This window comes from Dermacentor andersoni, chromosome 1, assembly GCF_023375885.2.
Source record: "Dermacentor andersoni chromosome 1, qqDerAnde1_hic_scaffold, whole genome shotgun sequence".
In the NCBI taxonomy this organism is placed as follows: domain Eukaryota; kingdom Metazoa; phylum Arthropoda; class Arachnida; order Ixodida; family Ixodidae; genus Dermacentor; species Dermacentor andersoni.
Window position 1 is genome coordinate 104,405,754 of NC_092814.1, and position 21,107 is coordinate 104,426,860.

General features: G+C 47.7%; 1 protein-coding gene across 6 annotated transcripts in view; it reads left to right on the forward strand.

The window, feature by feature from the left end:
• Positions 1 to 21,107, forward strand: part of zfh2 (Zn finger homeodomain 2) — a 464,809-nt gene that overhangs the window by 334,702 nt on the left and 109,000 nt on the right. For 5 of the 6 annotated variants that reach the window (XM_050193384.3, XM_050193386.2, XM_055061868.2 and 2 more), the window contains one exon: positions 1,475 to 7,894. In XM_050193384.3, coding sequence (XP_050049341.2) covers positions 1,475 to 7,894 — 6,420 coding nt within the window. Of the gene's footprint in view, positions 1 to 1,474; positions 9,119 to 21,107 lie in introns of those variants that run through there. The other variant, XM_055061869.2, reaches the window with a different exon arrangement.

The following is a 21,107-nucleotide window of genomic DNA, read 5'->3' on the forward strand; positions in this document are numbered from 1 at the left end:
CTACGTACATAGCCCCCCATTGCAGTATAATGTAGAACTAAACTGTAGTAAGTTTGTGGGCGAATCTCGATACTTTTGCAACTGGAGTACGCGGAGCGAACTTTCAAGATTAACTGTGCGACAGAAAGAGAAGTGGCGGCCCAACACTCGATGTTCGCTAGCTTGCGCTTCATGGAGCGAAAAAGAGGCTGACGGGCGCGTTCGCTGCATTTCATTGATTGTGACCGGACAAAATAATACTTTGGTAAAATAGCGATTTGTGCTATTATTTCTGTTTGATAATTGCCAAAATGCTTAAAACAATTTGGGCGTTTAAGCTTGCTGTTCTTTTCACTGCTTACTTAACACTTGGGCTATGATGTAGCGTACAGTAAACACAGCAGTATAATATTTGGTTTCCCCACACAAACGGTTTCTTTTCTGATATTTGTACTCCACACAAAGGAGGGGATGCTTTTGTCGCTGTCATCGGCTGCCGCCACAATCCGCCAGCCGAAGAAACCAAGCGCTACCACCATTAACGGCTGGTTAGAGCCGCCGCTGACCTTTATCATTCCCGTGTCTGGCAAAAGTAGTGAAATGTGCTTTATTGTGATGTTTCCTGAACTCGTGGGGGGGGGGGGGGGGGGCTCTTCAAAAATGCCAGCGGGAATCGCACCCGCGTTATACGGGCGGCCAGTGGAATTTGTAACACTAGCCTAGCAAGACAGCAAGTGCGTACGCTTTCCAGATGTGTATTCATCAATTTGTCCTTCCCAGCGTAGGGCCGGATTTCTGAATTTTAAGACGTATTTGTCATTCATCTGAGAGAAAGTATGCACAAAGTGCCTTTGTTAGCAAAACTGCGGACGATCGCCGTTATGATAGTTGAAGAGCATTAGTGCATCACGGATCTCGCGAAGGCTTACTTCGGTACACAAATCAATAATTCGGGATTGCCAGTTGGCTATAGGTAGTGTTTCAATAGCGTGCGCAGCATTGCCGCGTCTTTTTTTCTTTTACGCGTTTGTGCAAACGGGCACCGTTTCTAGGTACCGCAGATTCGCGAGAACGCGGCACACTGTATCTGACGAAGCGTGTCTATAGGTGGTGTTAAGAAATTTCCGCACGTATGTTCTCGAAGGCAGTTTGCCATTGCAGGCAGGTAGACTGGAAAAGTAGACATGACATTTAAAGTAATTGTACATGCTCATTGGCTCCCGGCGGTGGCATTCGCCAATCGAAAATGTCTGTCCAACCCAGATCGATGGTTGGCGTTGAGCGGGCGCTGTCGGACGAAGTTCGTTGCTTGGATGCCGATTGTTCGCTCCGTGCACTCCACGCTACACTGAGCCCGATGATTATGGTACTAAACGTAAGAGCCACCAGTGAGGTTAACTTGTTTGTATCTCTTATGAAATGTAGGTTTGTACAGGATGTTCAGCAGTTAAATCTTACTGCATGTGTTTTTTTTTGTTTTTTTTTTTTTTTGCAGAGAACAAAGGTACGGAAGCAATGGAAGTGGACCTACCACCCCCAGTTTTGCCTGCGGAAGATAGAGAAGCAGCTAACAAGTCAGGAGGTCCGTCAAGTCCAGGTTCAATGCTAAAGCAAGCCTTACTCGAAAACGCCGCCAAAGCCGAAGCTGCTGCGAGTTCTCATCGCTCCGAGGAAGAGAAAGCCAGCGAGGGACACAAATGCAAATTGTGCAACTTCACTGCCAAGAGCCAGACGCTGCTACACGCGCACGTATCGTCTCAGCATTCCTCCCAACATCATGCTCAGCAACAGCCTAAGTCGGTGCAGTGTCCGCTCTGCCAGGAGCAATTCAAAGCATTGAACAAAATTGAGTCACATCTCGTGGAGATACACAACGTAACATCTGAAGGAATGCAACGACTTCTCGCTCTTGTCGACACATCTGTTTGGGCGTCAACCGCAACGGCAGTGAAACAGGGCAAGCACCCGAACACAAAGCATAACGCATTACCAACATCCAATGAGGATTCTGACAGTGCTGATGCTGACTGCCAAGCGACTGATTCGGAAAACAAGGATAAAATGGCGTTTGACGACTGCTTGTCGATTGAAGACCTCACGTGTGGCGCCTGCGGTAAAAGTTTCAGCATTCTGGAGGAGCTGTTCAGCCACCAGACCGAGACAGGCCACTTGGAACTGAAGCAGACTCCTCGAGGTCCTGGCTATCTGTGTTGGAAGAAAGCGTGCAATCAGTATTTCATGACACCGCAAGCAGTGCAGGTTCATTTCAAGGAAATTCACTCACGGCGATCACAACAGCAGCAGCTTCAGCACCAACTGGCTGTTTCTGAGCGGCACGTGTACAAGTACAGATGTAATCAATGTAGTTTGGCCTTCAAGACGCTGGAGAAGTTACAGCTCCACTCCCAGTACCATGTCATTCGAGCGGCCACGCAATGCGTGCTGTGCGGGAGAAGCTTCCGCTCTGTCGCTGCGCTCCAGAAACATGTGGAGACGTCGCACATAGATATGACGCCGGAAGAACTGGAGCAGTACAAGACCAGCCTAGTTAACAACCCTTTGCTCACGAGTGGCGGCGGCGCGGTATTGGACCCGCAGACGACGGAATTACTAAAGAAAGAAAGCAACCGCGAAGAAGACGCACCGCTGGACGAGGAAATGGACACTGATGATGGAGTTCAAATAAACGAAAACGACGGCAGCGTTGAACCTATGGACACGAGTGTACAAGGTCTTGGCGAAGGAGGTACCTTGAAGGAACAATTCTTTGAAGATTACATTAACAGTCAAGCCATTGCTGAAGACAGCTACAATGATCCTGCTAGAAAGTACAAGTGTCACCGATGTAAAGTTGCATTCACTCGCCAAAGCTATCTAACAAGTCACAACAAGACATTGCTTCACCGAAAAGGGGAAAAACTAAGCTACCCTATGGAAAAGTATTTGGACCCTAACCGACCCTATAAATGCGACATCTGCAAAGAGTCTTTTACTCAGAAGAACATCCTTTTAGTGCATTATAATTCCGTGTCTCACTTGCACAAGTTGAAGCTGAGTCTGAAAGATGGGAGTAGTCCAGCTCCAACTTTGTTGCCAAGCTCTGCTAATGTTACACCACTAACAGTTGCGCCAAGTAATTGCAGTAACAGCGTGACATCTCAGACAGCCAACGCTCCACCTCAGTCACCAACGTTGTCTCAAGTGATGGCACACTCTCCAACCAATAACAACAACAACGACTCAGAGAAGAAGCCATTCAAATGCAACATTTGCAAGGTAGCTTACACTCAAGGCTCCACTTTGGACATCCACATGAGATCTGTGCTTCATCAAACCAGAGCATCGAAACTACATGAACTCGCCATGACAGGTCAAGTCGATTTAAGCTCGCCTCTTATAGAAAAGCCGGAATCTGGAGTCGCTGTTCAGTCTGATTCACCACAACCCTCCCAACAAAAATGTTTGTCAGACATGCTGTCTGCAAGTAAGCCTCCACAACAAGCGCCAGAACTTCCGCAGAAGAAGCCCGAATTATCGTCACAAAATCTGTCCCATGGGCACTCAGCGCCTTCAACTCCAGTGCCTGCTAGCACATCTACGACACCGACTTCACAGGACCATTCAGAAGGCGGCTGTTTGCACCACGTCATCACGTCAAATGTCTCGCACCTTGGTCAACAGCCAGTGTTACTCTCATCACAAATATCATCTACACAGGGAATGGTGACATGTAACCGCTGCAGTGCAATTTTAATGTCACAGGAAGCACTCGTTCAACATCAGCAGTTGTATTGTGTCGCTACGTCAGTAGCCCAGTCTACGTCCCCTTTGGTGGTCACGCAGAAGCATCAAGTACACAGCCATCATCATCAGCACCATACATCTCAACAAATGATGCCGGAGAATCAGTTGAACAATCCTCAGCTTCAGGCTGCTGCCACAGCGACGCAACAATTACTTCGTTTGAGGTCACCATACCCGCGGTCCAAGCCTCCTATGTATAAACATCTACTAGAAGGCTTCGGCTTCGACGTTGTAATGCAGTTCAATGAATTTAACCAGAAGCGCATGAGAAGGGACGCCGAAAAGCGGGAGCAAATTCTTCAACAGCAGCAGCAACAGCAGCAGCCTAAGGAAGAATCGGACAAACCTACATCTCCGAACGTGGAAGCTGTACAAGTGAAGAAAGAAGCTGAAGAGGTTGAACCAGAGAAAGAGAACACAATGCCAGAAATCAACCGTTCGGTGTGCAACCTCTGCCAGAAGGAGTTTTCCAGTATCTGGGTGCTGAAGGCTCACAGGGAAGAAGTCCATCATGACATAGTGCCCCTAGACTTCGTGTCCAAGCTTGCAGACGACTTCCGGACGGAGTACGACAAGAAGAATGCGTCGCAGGTTCCCACGGAGGAGGGTATGCTGGACCTTGCAAGCAGCCAGGCCGCAGGCGGCCAGGCCGATGGGGCTTCGCCGGGTGCAGCCGTGGGCGTCTCGACGGTGGGTGTGGGAGGCAACGGTGGCAGCAATGGTGCTGGAGGCGGTAGCGGTAACACCAACAGCAGCGGAAACAATGCTGCAGGCCACTCTCCGCAGCTCCCAACACCTGCCTCGGCAACACCACCGGTATCACTGTCGGTGGCCCCGCAAGCGAGCCAGCAGCAGCCAGTGTCCGAAGCGTCCACTGTGACGGCCAACCAAATGGCAGCTCAACTACAATTCAATCAGCTGCTCATGAGCATGGGCTTAGGCATGGGGCTACCGATGGGAATGAACATGCCCTTTGCAGCAGCCATGAACATGCATCCGCCGCTGATTCCTGTGGTCATGCCACCTCATATGGATCCACTCATAACGTCCGCCTTCAACCACCCCATGATGCCAGGAGCCATGGATCCTAGCTTTTTTGCTGCCCAACAAAAGCTGCTCCAGCAACAACATCAGCAAATGGCGCAGGCACAGCAGCAAGCTCAACAGCAAAAGCGGGCCCGTACTCGTATCAGCGATGAACAGCTGCGCATCTTGCGGGCCTACTTCGACATCAACAACTCTCCAACCGAGGAGCAACTGATGGAGATGTCCGAGAAGTCTGGCCTGCCTCTCAAGGTCATCAAGCACTGGTTCCGCAATACCCTCTTCAAGGAGCGCCAGCGTAACAAGGACTCGCCGTACAACTTCAACAACCCTCCGTCTACATACCTTAACCTCGAAGAGTACGAGAAGACGGGTGAGGCCAAGGTGATCGCGCTGTCCGAGAAGAACAACAACGCTGACGATGGCAGCATCTCTACTGTAAAGCCGGTGCATCCGTCCACTGCCAGTAAGGAGGCACCCACATCATCAACGAAGACAACAACACCGTCTGAGGCTCCCCTCAAGAAGGATGCCATCAAAGAGGAGGCGCGCATTGAGGCTGCCAGCACGGATACGCAAGATAGTGTCGCATCTTCTAACGTGACACAAAACGGGGAGGGCGTCCTTTTAACACCAAAGGTGGAGGCACCCGCTTTGCAACCGCAGCACAACAGCGGTGGCAGCAGCAGCAGCAGCAGCGGCGGCAAGTCCGAGTTCCTGAGCTCCCTGACGTCTCGGCTGTCCGTAGATCCGCCACTAGACATGACGTCTCCGGTTCATCATGGCTTCTTGCTGGGCACGCCGCCGCCACCCCTGCTGGAGCGGTCCTCGAGCACGACGCCTACGCCGATGACGTCGACGCCTTCGGCCGGATCTTCCGGGAAGCGGGCCAACCGGACCAGGTTCACAGACTATCAGATAAAGGTGCTTCAGGAGTTCTTTGAGACGAACGCCTACCCCAAGGACGACGACCTCGAGTACCTATCCAAGCTTTTGAACTTGAGTCCGCGCGTCATCGTCGTCTGGTTCCAGAATGCCCGTCAGAAGGCCCGAAAAGTGTACGAGAACCAGCCGCCTTCAGCACCGGAGGATGACGGCTCGGGGAGGTTTCAGAGGACGCCAGGACTCAACTACCAATGCAAAAAGTGTTTACAAGTGTTTCAGCGTTACTATGAGCTTATCAAGCACCAGAAGACTTCCTGCTTCAAGGACGAAAACCCACTGGCGGTTCAGCTCAAGGCTGCTGCGACTGGCAGTGGGACTGGAACGGGCAGCAGTGGTGGTGGTGGCAGTGGTGACGATCGAAGCATGGTCAGCGCCTCGAACCCTTCATCTCCAAGGACTCCAGAGCCGCAGTGCAAAAGTCCGCAGAACGGCTCTTACCGATGTGACAAGTGTAGTCTGGTGTTTCCGCGGTTCGACCTGTGGCGTGAGCATCAAATTGTGCACATAATGAACCCTAATTTGTTCCCGAACTATCCACCAAATTCTTCGTTCGGCATTCTGCAGTACGAGGGACAACAGCAGCAGCAGCTTGCTCTTCAGTCACCGCCGCCGCAACAGCAGCAGCCGTGGAAGCGTAAGCTAGAAGAAGACCAGCCACAGCAGCTACAGCAGCAAGACAAGGACCTGGCAGGCGACCCACCACGCGACAAGCGACTCCGGACCACTATATTGCCGGAGCAACTTGACTATCTTTACCAAAAGTACCAGATGGAAAGCAACCCGAGCCGCAAGATGCTCGAGAACATTGCGCGTGATGTGGGCCTCAAGAAGCGTGTCGTGCAGGTGTGGTTCCAAAATACGCGGGCGCGGGAACGTAAAGGCCAGTTCAGGGCGCACCAGCAAGTAATCCACAAGCGGTGCCCTTTCTGCCGCGCTCTGTTCAAGGCTAGGTCGGCGCTGGAGTCCCACTTAGCGACTCGGCACGCAGACCTGTACAGCAAGGGCGAGCTCAATATTGACTCGTTCCCAGATGGTGACGCGGACTCCAACCCAGGAACACCGACCAGCAGCGCTTCCGAGGAAAGCAAAGCCATCTCGCCCTCTGCGGGTTCGGATCTGGTCCACAGCACCATGAAGAAGTACTATGAAGACTCGCTCAAGAAGTACCTGGACGAGATGACCGGAGCGCCGACAGACCTCAGTGTCAAGCCCAAGGCGAACAAGGCAGATGTTAGTGGCGGCGAGGCCCCCCTAGACCTGAGCAAGCCGTTCCGCCTGGACTCGGATAGGTCCGGTGACCACTTGTCGGTCAGCGAGAAGAGCATGGACCTGCGGATCGGCGTCTCCGACGACGCGCGCTCCGAGACCCACTCCGAGTCCACAGATAATATGGACGGCGACGATTCGTTCTTCGAGTCCAACCCCACGTCGCCTCTAGGGCTTCACGGTGCAGGGGGGCAGCAACCGTCACGCCCAGTCTCGGGCTCTGGAAAGAGGTTCCGCACCCAGATGACCACCGTCCAGCTGAAGGTGATGAAGTCCATCTTTGCCGACTACAAGACACCCTCCATGGCCGAATGTGAAATGCTGGGCCGAGAAATCGGACTGCCCAAGCGGGTCGTCCAAGTGTGGTTCCAGAACGCCCGCGCCAAAGAGAAAAAGTCCAAGCTTGCCTTCGCCAAGACCTTTGGCCAAGAAATCGAGCCTCCGAAGCCTCCGGAGGAGTGCTCGCTGTGTTCAGTCAAGTATAACCACCAGTTCAGCAACACCTCGATGCAGGACCACCTTTTCTCCAAGCGGCACATTGACGCACTGCGCAACCACATCGACAACATCAAGAAGATGACCGACGACGGCGCTCCTGAACGCTCCGCTGACGCCGACAAGGCACCCAGCCTGGTGCAGCAGCTGCAGATGCTGGGCCAGGGGCTTCCGGCCAGCTTCGCGCTGCCGTCTCCCAAGGAGGACGCCAAGAAGGGCGACGAGCCTAAGAAGGACGACGCACCGCCGCCGCCGCCGCCCGACTCCCTGGCGCCGTACCTTTACGCGGCCGGCCTGCCGGGATACTACCCGACCGCGGCCGGCGTGCCCAGCGCCTTCATCCACCCCACCTTGTTCTCAGGTAGGAACAAGCTATGATCCGGCCAACCCCTTCCCCGCTATTTATCCGCATCGTATTTATTCGCCCGCTCGCCGGAGCCCCTCCCCCCCACCAGTTCCTAGAAGTAGTAGAAACCCGGGTCATGGCTCTCTGCCTGTAGATAGACGCCCCCTGGCGCCTCATTCACTGTCTTATGCGACGAACTCTGAGGGACGCTGTCTGTTAATCGCTGGCGATGAGGAAGAGAAATGTGTGCGTGACGCTGACAAAAGTTTTGTCGTCCTTCCTTTGTTACTGTTGTACGTCTTGTGATTCACAACGAGTGCATTTATAATTATTACAAGATGTCTATCTTGGGTTGCGTTTTTGTGTATAAGTGATTTTGCAAGTATAAATATATAAATACTGTTCCTCTGCTTATTGCTACGTTTTTCTTTACTGAACGTCTGTTTTCGTCATTTACACATATTACGCGGTACATGCATTGTTCGGACTATCGTGATTATTTTAACATTATTCGTTAAGCGCTGCGTTGGTCTGTACAGTATCGTTGATGACCAGGTTAAAATGTCAAACAACTCTCATTTCCTTCCTCTGGTGGTCGTGTGATCCAATGAGTCAACAGCCTTGTTGGTATTCCTTTTTAATTTTTTTCTATATGGTGCTTGTCCGAGAGACGACTAAGTAATGTTTGATATGTACGGTCGTCTCACTAAATTGTGTTCTTTGTTTTAAACAACTTGGTTTCAAAAGGTGACAGAGTAGTGCATTTAAGTACCAAAGTAAGAATGTTCAAGTATGCATTTTGTTTAGTTGTCATCCTTTACTGCCCCTACTTTTTTATCTTTTTTTTGTGTATGTTGTGTTTGGCCTGCCTGTACATGACAAATTCATTTGCCTTGTTCATTTACGTTCAATAGAGTGTTAGTTTTTTTTCTGTTCTCCCTTCGGCATTTGTATGTGTCTTGACACTGTTTAGTATGGACTACTCTCTTTGTGTTATGCTCTAGGAATTGTATACCAAAATCATTCCTTCCCCAAAGATGACTATGCTAGTTTCCCGCCCTGTCCCGTCCCCTTTATTATCTTATGTTTGTGTTGCCGGTAGTGACCTTATTCTGTTTTGTACATATATATAAATAAATAATTATATAGTGCAAGTGATCCAGGAGTAAAGTGTGTTTCTGTGAAAATTTGCTTGTAAGAAAAGCAAAATAAAGTGTTCTTTTGTTTTTTTTTACATTACACTTGCCTTTGTTTCGTTAATTCTGTTATTACTGTTTGGTTTTATTATATACTTTCTGTTCTAGTGCTTGACACACCGGACGATTTCGAGCATTGTACATATGCTCCAAGCTGGAATGCGTTCAACTCAAAATCAACACGTGTAATGCACGAGACCGTTGCACGAGAATCGGCTTTTGACCAGATTTTAGTATTAGCAACACTGCATTTAAAAATACGGTGCTAGAATAAGTTCACAACCACAATACATAATATTTAGTCGATATACCTTCGCGCGTAGAGCATGCCCTTTGGGGGAAAAAATAACAAGAAAAGAAACACACCAAAGGTATTTAGTATGCTGCGACAAGGAAACGGCTAGAAAACAGGGCGAATGAAATTGTTGCCGAAGATTACATGAAGTCTGAAGGGTTCGCTATTGCACAGAAGAAACAATTATCATTAGATACTCTTGATTGTCACATATATGCTTGCAGAAAACGTGCTCGACGGGTAAAGTTGCTCGCAGGCACTCTGAAATTTACAGATTCAACAACGGTCCGATAGTTCTTTTCAAGTCCATAGTGGTTTGCGTGATTATACGACCCCATATAGTTGTGTACGTCAGCGCTTTGAACGTACAAGCTGATTGTAAATGAGAAAGGATTTATAGAAGGCCTGGCTGTCGGCTGCCTCCGGCATTGGCATACGTGGCTATCTAGTGAATTGCGCTCGAAAGTAACTTGAGGGAAAGGGAGTTCTTCGAGATTGAGTGGAGAGTGTATCTCCTGATAAAGAGCTGCGGCCATGCATGCTGTCCGAAGGAACGCAAGTAGGCACGCGTTTCGGTGCTTTTGTATAAGGCATAATTCGCTCCAACAAGTCCGTTATTACCTAGTTTTGAGTATGCGCTCGCTGCAGTGACTCGATGCTTGCGCAGGGCAGTTTCAGTGCGCTCTTTGAAAAGAAAACGTTCATCCAAGTTGAACGCGAATGAGCGATTGCGAGTGCTAGTGCGAGTGCTCAAGCTTGTGGAGTCATACTATAAGTGTGTTCCGTGTAACTTCATCTAACCTGTGATAAGGTTATTTTGTAGTGCAGTTAAACTTCGTTAACTAACATACAACTTCCGTATGACGTGTGCTAAGAGTTCTGCCAGCCCAACTATTCTGGCCCGCTGCTCTCCCTCCGTCCACTTTCATGAGTGTTGTGTGCATCTATTAAATCTAGCTATGCCTCTTGGCTAATGCTTCTCACAACCATGGCGGTGGATGCCGAAAATAGATAACCTCGGTTCCCTTGCTTCTTCGCGATCATCAATCAAATTTAATTTGTTTTTAGCATTCCTATTGGATTTTGCACGTATGTCCTCGGAAAGGGTGCCGTCTGTAAGGAGCAGCCTTTACCTGCATTCGCTAAAGTGTCTAGTGTAGGCGTGATGCGTATGAAGGCGGAATTTAGCAAACAAGCCATGATTTATTCTTCGTAAGAATGAAGTATAACGCACCCAAAAGTACCTCAAAACGCACTGTCGCTTATCGTTGCAGTTCGTGTGCAGCTTACTTTTTTACTTCGTAAAAGTAAACATAGCAAAAGAATTTTCTGTCACACAATCTTATCTGCAAAGGAGAACGGGGATTCGGGAAGCGACCTGCATGCGGGCGTTTTCATTGCGTCTGCCAAGTCACTTTGGCCAGACGTAATGAACGTTTGTATGAGCGCTTAAACGGCTACAGTTACCGCAGCATCGGACATCGAAGGTGTCTTTAGCAGTGGGTGAATAATTTTTCATGGACTCAAGCACTTGAGTGTCGGCCTAAATCAAGCATATGTGGGTGTCGCCGTCGATGCCCCCCCCCCCCCCCCTAAAAAAAAAAATTATCTCTGCAGTCTGCGGAAATCGGTTTTCAGCATAATGCCCCATAATCTTGCTTTCGTTCGTAACTGACACTGTGGGCCTCCTATCGTTATTGTCCTTGAATTGTCAGTGCATGAGGTATCCGACTAGGAAAATAAGGCGAAGAACTATGCCTAGCTATAGTGTCGTAATGCGATTCTTTGCTATGGAACGCGGCTTAGGCTCGTTTTCAAGTGTTTTTTGGCTCGTACATTCGGCATTAGTATTACAATTTTTTTTCTTTTGAAAATGCCCCAAAGTTCAGCAGTGCCTTATATCAGAGAGTCGTTTTGATTTAAGCACTGATGCCCAAGTTCTCCAGAACCAGTGACGTATTGCGCTATCTTGGCAATTGACTACGGTGTACTGCGCCACCCTTCCTCTTCTGTGGTTGGTGATGGCGATGCGCTGCCGAGCTCGAGGTCTCGATCCCGGCCGCGGCGGCCGCATTGCTATGGAGGCATAAAGGCTCAACCAGACGTACGCGTTCCAATGCGTCCGCACACGCCGCGCCCGACGGAGGAAGAGGGCGCGGCGCGCACCCAGACGATGCACGAGTTGCCGCGCGTAGCCGCGCGTCTCGTCGCGGCGGCGCAGTGTTGCTAGCTTGCCATGTTCAAGGCAGCCTAGCCTTCGCTTAACGGCCACGTTAAGCAATGTGTTACATATTGCAAGAAAACACAACAATTTTAGCTTAAAACTTGTTTTTATATTTCAGAAACATATTTTACGACTCCTTGTGGGTCATTCAGCTCAACTGCGACCTAATATGAGTATTGTGAGCCCGGCGAAACCTGCAGCAGCATCGGCATAGCATCACTCGTTTGCTACGCGCCTCGCGTGTTGTACGGTGTGTCAGACCTCGAACTGCGCTGCAAGCTTTCGACCTTTGTGCTAACTGTTGAATCATGAGACCGTTGTCCAGAAAAAAGAAAGTGTTGCTTGTCATGAAAATGATGACGTTGCTGCTAATGCTGAAGAGAAGGCGACGTCGGTACCAGCAGTACCAATGGTTGGCGACGTTGCACTTCGGCGATCAAAGTTTCATTGTTAATGCAGCCGTCACGGCTGAAGATTTCCCCACCTGCCATGAAGAACGTCGATCTCAACGCGCACAGCCAACAAGGTGCTGAAGCAGCTTGCCCGGGCTTGCCTGAACGTCGCGCGAAGAGTCGTTCCGGAAGTGACGTTGGCTCGCCGTGGTCATGTGAGGTGCATATGCTACAGACGCGAGCGGCAGCTTCCGGCGCGGGCGCAGAAATCCTAGCTGTTGTAGGTCTCCACGCCGCCGCGCGCCGACACGCGAAACAGCCTCCGCGCCTGACGCCGTACGCACCCAGGCGTGGTGCGGCGCGTGCGGGCGCATTGGAACGCGTACGTCTGGTTGAGCCTTAATGCAAAAACAATCGCGTGCTTAGATTTAGGTGCGCGTAAAGAAAAACAGGCGACGTGGTCAAACTTACTCCCGAGTCCCCCCACTATATGGTGTTGACATGTGAAATACCCGAATTCGATATTTTTAATTTTTCCGCTTCACTGGCGTCACAGAACTGGATGCCGGTGGCTGGCAACTCACAGCGCATCGTGACTCCTTGTAAACAGCGTCGCCCTTAATTCTAACGAGAATTTTTGAGAATGTTTGTTTTATTGCTCGAGCACTGCAAGAAGGACAGCTTATTGACAGTCGTTCTGGGTGTGTGCATGGGGCATTTTTTTTTTTGTTCCTGCGAATTAATTCAGACGCTAATATATAATTTACGAACTTTTCGCGTGAGGACCCCGAATCTGCAGCTGTAAAATGGTACACAGATGTACTTACGGCTCAAAAGGCCAGAATACAACTTCCCCGCGAAACATGTTTAGTGCGATGTGTGTAAAACGCCGTGCGATAAGTATGCTGTGGATACAGTGCGAGTTGACTTTATAGCTGCGGGTTAATTGCGGCCTTCTGTCCACGAGTCAACTATGGCAACGGGCAAGCAGCGACTGCTGGCAAGAGCGGGATAGTTAAATAGGCTGTTCTCAGCGACAAGCGGATCGAAGCTCGTCCATATTATTTACGGCCCACAAGGAAAGAATTTCTGCGATAATTAAAGATTTCAAGGGTTGTGCTATGATCAGTTCTTGTACGCCCTACAAATCTCCACTTCATTTAATATAGTGCACAGTTATAGTGCTGTCTCTTCAACGGCAACAGCGCAAACCGAGCAAAAACAAAGAAACCAAAGCGCATGGCCTTCGCCATCTCTTATTTCACCCTCTTTTCCCTTGCCGTCAGCTTTAGGATTAATACATTGAGTCATTGCACCTGATTAAAGGAGTACTGACATGAAACTTTCGGCGTTTCCTTTCTTTTCGTTACAAGGCCCAAGCCCTCTAAACCACGGGGGCAAATATACTGAAAAACGCCGGAACACCTGAGTAATATACCATGATACTTGTTTCTACGAACCAGGGTCCGAATTCACAAAGCTTTTCGTTCGTAAGTGCTGTTTTTCATTGGCTAATCGCCTTCGCTAATAAATATGTCCTACGTCACTATTGGCTGGCACGAACGCTTTTCGCGTGAGGACGTTTTGTGAATACGGGCCCAGTTTCGGTACGCAGGAGGTGTACGTACGTCTTAACGTCACGGCGCTCGCTCCGTTGCCGAGATCGCGGCGGCTGCGAGCGCAGCCGAAAGAATTGCGTTATTTATTTATTTATTTATTTATTTATTTATTTATTTATTTTTGTGCGCAACGTCAGTATGCCTAGCTTTATTTTTACCCGACGTGAGCGAATTTTGCAGTTTCATGACGCGTCGATAACGTCGATAGCGCGCAGATCGCCATTTAACGAACAACTTCAAATTATAAATTAAGGTGTTTCCGAACTTTCAGACCTGCCAGATGTCATTACACGAGTGAAGGCTAATTTAATAGTCAAGATGAGGGAAACGCTGGCACTACCGCAAGGCGACTGCGACTTATTCATTACGCCTGATCTTTGTGTCCATGTGACATTGTCGCCCAAAAGCGGTGTCGAAGCGCGACTTGTTGGGGCGATGAAAAAGTTGCTCACCAATGTGTACCTGAACGAGAACAACGTGGGGCAAGCGGCAGACATGTACCGTGCGGCGTCTGATGCGACATGTTACATGTCTGAGGTATGGCTGCTTCTACTAGTGGAAACTGCAGGAACATTGTTGAATACGGTTGTTGGTATATGACAGCTTGTACGCTGCATCGGACGCCAAATCGCACCGTGTGTACGACGCCGCGTCCGATACGACGTGTGCCACTGCTGAAAGATAGCCTCTCGGCTGTTGGAGCCTGCAGTTGAAAAATTGTTGCATGTTGCTATTAACAGCAACATCCAGCAATTCTTCTTCAGTATTCAATATTCCAACATCCTATATTCTTATATCCAAGAATATTCCGACAGGTTCCAATTCGGCTTTCGGCATCCTCTGCAGCGCCAAGGCGTGGCTACGCGGAACAGCAAAACAGTTCGGAAACACATTTCGCATTATATTTCAAATCTGACTGCAGAAATGATTCTTCTGAACTTGTCGCTCGGGCTGACAGCCATGTTGATCTTGGCAGGCGGCTGAGTTATTCTTTTCGCTGTTTGGCTCATGTCAGATATTGGCGTATTTCAACACTGCCTATCTACCCTACTTCACAGTTATTTTTCGAAAAACCACATTTTACTACCGCAATGTCTCTTTTTGTTCCGCTAAATGGGGTCGGGGGTGAAATAATGGTTTTAGCTTATTTTACTTCTTGTCGTGGGAGTACTCATGTTGAGCTTAAGAGCAAAAAGGGCATGCCAGCTGTTAAAGCGTCCATATGGGCTAATTCGTGTTTACAGCGTATGTGCAAGTCCTACGCTGGATCAGACGCCAAATCGCATCGTGTGTATCCTCATTTAAGGCCGGCTTTTTAAATCGAAACTTTCTTTGTGAACCCTCCCGGACTTTCCTGGCTGTGGCTGCTGGGCGCTGTCTCGCCGAATAACTCTTATTATTATTTTTTTTGTGTGTGTGTGGAAACATAACTGAGAATATAATGTTGAATTCCAATGGTAGATCGCGAGCGCTCGGCCGGATCACGAACGGAGCGCGTCGCTCCGACTGAGATCACTCTCACCTGCTCACACCATATCTGCGAAGGGAACGCGTGCGCTCCCGCGGGGGCACTTAGTACAGGAAAATCAAGTGAGGGGGCGCTAGAATAGAGAGGAACAAGCGCTTGGAAGCGCAACCCACCACCCCATTTCACTGTCCGTGTCAGAAGAATCATCACTCGACTTGGAAATTGTACTGTCTGTGTCGGAGCTGTCTAGGAGCGCGAACAAAATCGCACGGCGCGAAGCGGCGTCCACGTTTCCCAAGGCGACTGTGACAGGAAGCAGAGGCGGGTGAAGAAAATACGTCACGAGGACTTCCGGTCAAATCTGCCGATTTCGACGGAGCAAATATTTTTGCTCCACGGAGCAATCCGGGATCGGCGGCTGGTCCCAATCCGCCATTGGAACACACAGCTCACGCTCCCATTCTGCCATTGGAATAGGATTGCTCCATACAGAGCAGAAAAACTTGATCTGGATCTGCCATTGGAATTCAACATAACATAACATAACATAACATAACATAACATAACATAACATAACATAACATAACAGAGACGTCATCGGTACACACGCACTCAAAGCTCTGGTAAACAAATGCATTCGTTCAATAAGAGCAGCCACTCCTGCGGAAGTTACTGCGAAGCATGCACCCTTCTTACATGAGATGCGGTTTCGGGAAAGAAGGATCTATAGTAGATCGCGGGCTTTCGGCATGTCGATAACATAGTCTAGATCTTCGGAGATTGTGTAAACCAAGCAACATGAACATGTCATATGGATGACCACCCTTATAGCTTATCGGCAGAAACCTAATTTAGTGTGGCGCTATGTCTGTGTCCTTCCTAATCGTTATCTGCAGAATGTTCCCCAAAAATAGAGCATATCTAGAGTTTATAAAACAGTGGTCTATGGTTTTGAGCACGTGGACACAGTCGGCAGTTTGTTGACCACGGCACAAAGCGGCCCCTCGAATGGAAGCATGTTTTAACAGGAATTTTTCCGAGTGCAGTTTATAAGAGGAAGGCCACAAACACACCTGCGATTCTACCGTGCCAACGCCAACGAGCTCTTGCGAGATGTTCGCCGCGTGTGTCACGTTGCGCGTAGCACGGGTGCGCGAGAGCGCATGCGCGCGCGCCAGTTTCCTTTACGCCAATGACGTCAAAATGAAATGGGCAAATTTAATAGCGTTTGATTAACCGCTTCACGACAGCTTCGCTTCGCATAGGTTCCAAGATGCGCGATGGAGCTGGATAATCCTTTTAGATAGACCAGGCTTCCTGCAGCACGAAAAAAGAAAGCGTTGTGTTCGCTGCGAATGCGGCCAGGCGTTATAGCTTTGCAGTGCGATTGCAGCTTTCACATGGCAGAAGCGATAACAGTAATGGTATGGCGGCAACGCTGTGTAACAACTTTTTATTGTTATTGGCCACGTGCACAATGCACGTGCGCGCGTTTGGTGTTACTATATCACTTATTTAGGTTTTAGGCGCCGTAACGGCGTGGGCTTGCGCGCACTTCAAGTTACTCTCGAGTCGGGCGACGCCAACGTCGACGCATCGAAAAAAAGATATTGAAGGCGAACGATGCTATTTAATACAGTACTTCTTTAGGAGGGAAATACGTCCAGTCAGTGCTTGTTCAATTTTTCTTTCTCTGCCCCTTTCAGTTCACGCTCTTCAGTTTCTTTGAATAATGCTGCTACGGCATGGTCCGAGCAAGCAGAAGCGAAAGAAGAAAGCTAGCTTTGGCCTCTCGACGCCATGTCATGTTTTGCGGCAAGAAAAACAACAGCAACAACTCCATTACCTCGCCTTTAAATAAACACAATCCACCCGTAACGACATATTCAGCATGCTAAACCACTGAGCTAATTCAGCATTCTCGCTAACGACCGAAGGTGATAAACCGCATGTCAGCCTGACAGGAGGTCGCACGCCCAAGGACAGAACATCTGCTCTCCTCGCATGTCGCGCTCGGAACAGAACTAGACCTCTCTTTTCCTTTTCTTTCTTTCTTTCTTTCTTTCTTTCTTTCTTTCTTCTATTCCTGTTCTTTTGAAAACATTCGAGAGGTGCACAAGGTGCGCAGGTAAAACGTTCTGCGCACATACTTTTTAGGGCTCGAACTAAATCGGTGACCTTACTGCACGGAGTGAGGGACCCTGGTTCATATCAGCAACCTGAGGAAGCCCCGTTTTTTTTTTTTTCGTTTTTTTTTTTCAGCAGCAGGATAGTTCATGCAGCGGGGTAGGCGCGTGCTATGCCTCGTTGCAGGAAGAGTTCAAAGGTGGCTGATATTGGGTCCCCGAAACTTCACGGTGCGGCCCAGAGCGTTTTCTGCTTTTTTTTTCTTTTTTTCTGTTGCTGCGACATAACATCACCCTTCAATCCCGAAGTTGGTTAGGCGATCTGATTGCCTGGAAGCCATGCGAACGTTTCGTGTATCTGCAGAGCTCATCTTCGGCTACAGGCGTTTCTTTTTGCCTGATTGTGTTTACCGTGCTTGTGTTCTATTATACGCAACTGCATTTAAGGATAACAGTGTGATTCAGCTGAAAGGGTTTAATGAGGTCAACTTTGGAAGTTCGCTCACGTTCGGAGGAAACCGGCTCTTTAGTATTCGCAGCCCGTTCTGCGGCAGGGTTAAGGCTTTGAAAACCTTCTAAGTGCTTTGCCACGCACGTATATCTGTTTGTTTTCTTCACACTGGCTTTATTTCGCTGGGTTCCGCAATTGATGGTCCTTTTTGACCCATTCATCAGTTCTGGTTTCGTGCGCTTTATTTGGTTCCTGGCTGGCGCAGCGATTAATTGCAAGACTCAGCACGATATGATCGTTCTATTGCGGCTGTTCTGACAATTTTACTCCTTGTCGCTCCTTAGAACGTTTTTATTGATAAATAGTTGCCAACGTATTGCGCGTGTAGACAACTGCAACTGTGTCGTCTGGTTTAAGGGTGAATATTATAGCCTTTTTCATAATTCATTACTTTTGCACTGCTTATGCGCACATGCTAACATGTAGCATACGAATGATCATGTTACAGCTCTTTACTGGAAGCTGCGACTATTTTGCTTAGCCACGCAGGTTGGGTGCATATCGGTCTCATATGCTAACGAGAGCGCTTTAATAATAAGTAGAGACCGGAACCTCAAGCAAAATGCTTATTTTTTCCTTACGTCCTTATTGTGCCTATTTAACTATGCCTATTTAGTAGTATGCCTATGCACTAGCACATGCACTATGCCTATTTAAGCACGAACATTTATCTAGAAACATTTGCGTGGCAACTTAATTGTGCCTATAAGTGCCCATTTCGATGTAGGTTGCCATGTTGGATTTTCAGAACCTAAATATGCCTTTTTACTTGTTTTGTCCTAGCCTTATTTTGTTTATAATGTTATCACCCACTATGGAACTTCACTGAAAGCAGCCGAGTATTGCCACAAACTCTTTGCCAGTGTAAAGGCCGTTTATTGAGAGCTTTGCAGCAAACTAGCCATCGCTGTAAAAAGGGCCCAAACTGCGCCACGCTACGATACACTTGAAGTTGGCTTAGCGTACTGGTGCGCTCGCTTCACGTTTTTTTTTTCTTTTCTTCCTTTGTTCTTTTTCTTCCCTTTTTTTTTTTTGCCGGTATCATCGAGAAACTTTAATTCTCGGGCGCAACTGTGGCCTGGAATTTTACTCATTTTGGACGTTCAGGAAAGGTTCGCCGCCGTCCCCAACGGACCTGTTGCTGATAGAGTTAGTTCGAAACGTCAATTTGTCTCGGGCAAAAATCTCTGATTTCCGGTAGTGAAAGAACTGTCAAAGGTTCTGACAGGCGAAAATTCTGCAATACCAGAGGGCACTGGATCATCGCACGTTACGAAGTACAAACATGTGCTGCTAACTTCATGGAAGTTGAGTGTTCCTTCTCTGCACACATACCAATACTCAGTGAAAAAAGGTGTGGCATAAAACACGGAAATACTGAGGTGGTGCTTGTTTATCACTGCTTTCGGAACTTTTCTCTTGGTGTCTAGTCCCACTGAATTGCAAATAAATCTTGTAGCGTGCGCAAGTTATCATTTCGTTTCATAGAGAAAATAGAATTAAATTAATTCAGGACGGGTTTAGTGGGCTGTACGTGCCTAAAGGACGGTATTTTGTGCCTGTTTATTTATTTATTTATTTATTTATTTATCTTTTTATTTATTTATTTAAAGATACCTTACAAGCCCCTGGAGGCACCGTGTAAAGGGGGAGGGGGAAGTATACTCAAAGATTATACAATAATTAGAATACATATGTGAATACACATATACAAAAAATACAGTGTAAGAAATGCGCTAACATGCTGTAATGTGGTGTTGAAAATTGTACAAAAGACGAACTGAATGCTTTTCAAAACGAGAGGTCAGTGAGCAATAAATTTTCACAAAGTAAAATATAACCAATGGAAATACAGACTGAGCGAAACAATATTTGGCTATAATAAAACAGTATTTTAGGGGTAGTAGCACAATAATAACGGGAAACTCAAGAAAAAAATAACACGTTAGGTTATGTAGAGTTTGAAAAATGCTTTGCTAGAAGATGCCGGAATTTTTCCTGGTTACTCTCATAAGCGATGGCGTTAGGAAGATTGTTCCAAAGGCGAATGGCTCTTGGAAGAGCGGAGTAGTTAAATGAATTAGTCTTTCCGAAGATGCGCATGAAATTGAACTGATTGTACAGCCGGTGTGACCCGTAATGAGTTTCAAGAGGCAGGACTTATGGTGCTGTGTTATGGACATATTTATGAAATAATGATAGCAAGGCTATATCACGACAATGATGCAAGGGCTGTAGTGAGAGGTCGAGTTTAATTTGTGTTATGCTTTTGTTATAATCATAACAACGTGAAAAAAAACGCGCAGCCCTATTCCGGATAGATTCGAGTTTTCGATCAAGTATTTCTGACGTATTCAAGCTTAGGTCAAACGAATGTTAGATAAGCTAGTTTACGAATGTCTTTAGTAGAATTATGCAACTTGTGTCTTATGTACCCTAATGATCTTGAAGCATTGGCGCATATGTATGCCATATGCGTTGACCACAAAAGAGTCGAAGTTAGGTTAACACCAATATATTTATATTGAGTATCATGCAAAATAGTGATGTTATTTATGTGATAAAGAAACGTAGATTTAGTGTGCTTCGACTAAAAGAGATAATGCCTTAATTGATAGCTTTAATTCGTATTATAGGCGCCTAAAACAGCATATCGTAGTGCTTAAATATCTGGTCTACTGCACAGATACTGCACATAAGCTACTTGCACATGCCTGTGATTAAAAAAAAAAAAAACTGTTTTTATATTAAAGCAGCAGAGGCGATCTACTTCTACCAGGCCCGTGTACCGTGCATTGGATGCACGTTAAAGAACCTCAGGTAGTCAAACATCATCCAGAGTATCCCACTACGGCGTACCTCATAATCAGATCGTGGTTTTGGCACGTAAAACGCCAGAATTAAATTTTTAATTAACTTCTCCCTGGTTGAGAAATACGACAAGTAAGAAGCTAGAAACAGGCAGTTTTGTTCCGGTTCATCATACTTTACATCATTTTCAAAGCTGCGTCTGTTATTTGCCGGATATTTTGGGCAAGGAAAGAAAGAAAGAAATGGGAGAAAGGACACTCCCTTGAAGCTATTCCAGCAACTTATAAATGAATACTACCTCATGGTGCGAACAGGTGCACGCATCCTTTCGGTAATCTTGGGAACGTGCTTGGAAGGTATACAAGTACTTGAAAGCTACTTGCTATTGCACCCCGATTCCTTCAAGTGACGCACGCAGCGTGAATGTCAGCACTAGGCGACGCTTGCATTTCACGTTGTACAAGAGAACTTAAGTGTAGCGCACGCAAAGACCTTGCGCAGACTATAAAGCTTACAGGGTGCATGTGTAGATCGCACCGCAGAGCCTTGCATCGTATGCACATTACGTACGCATGGCAACGTTTGG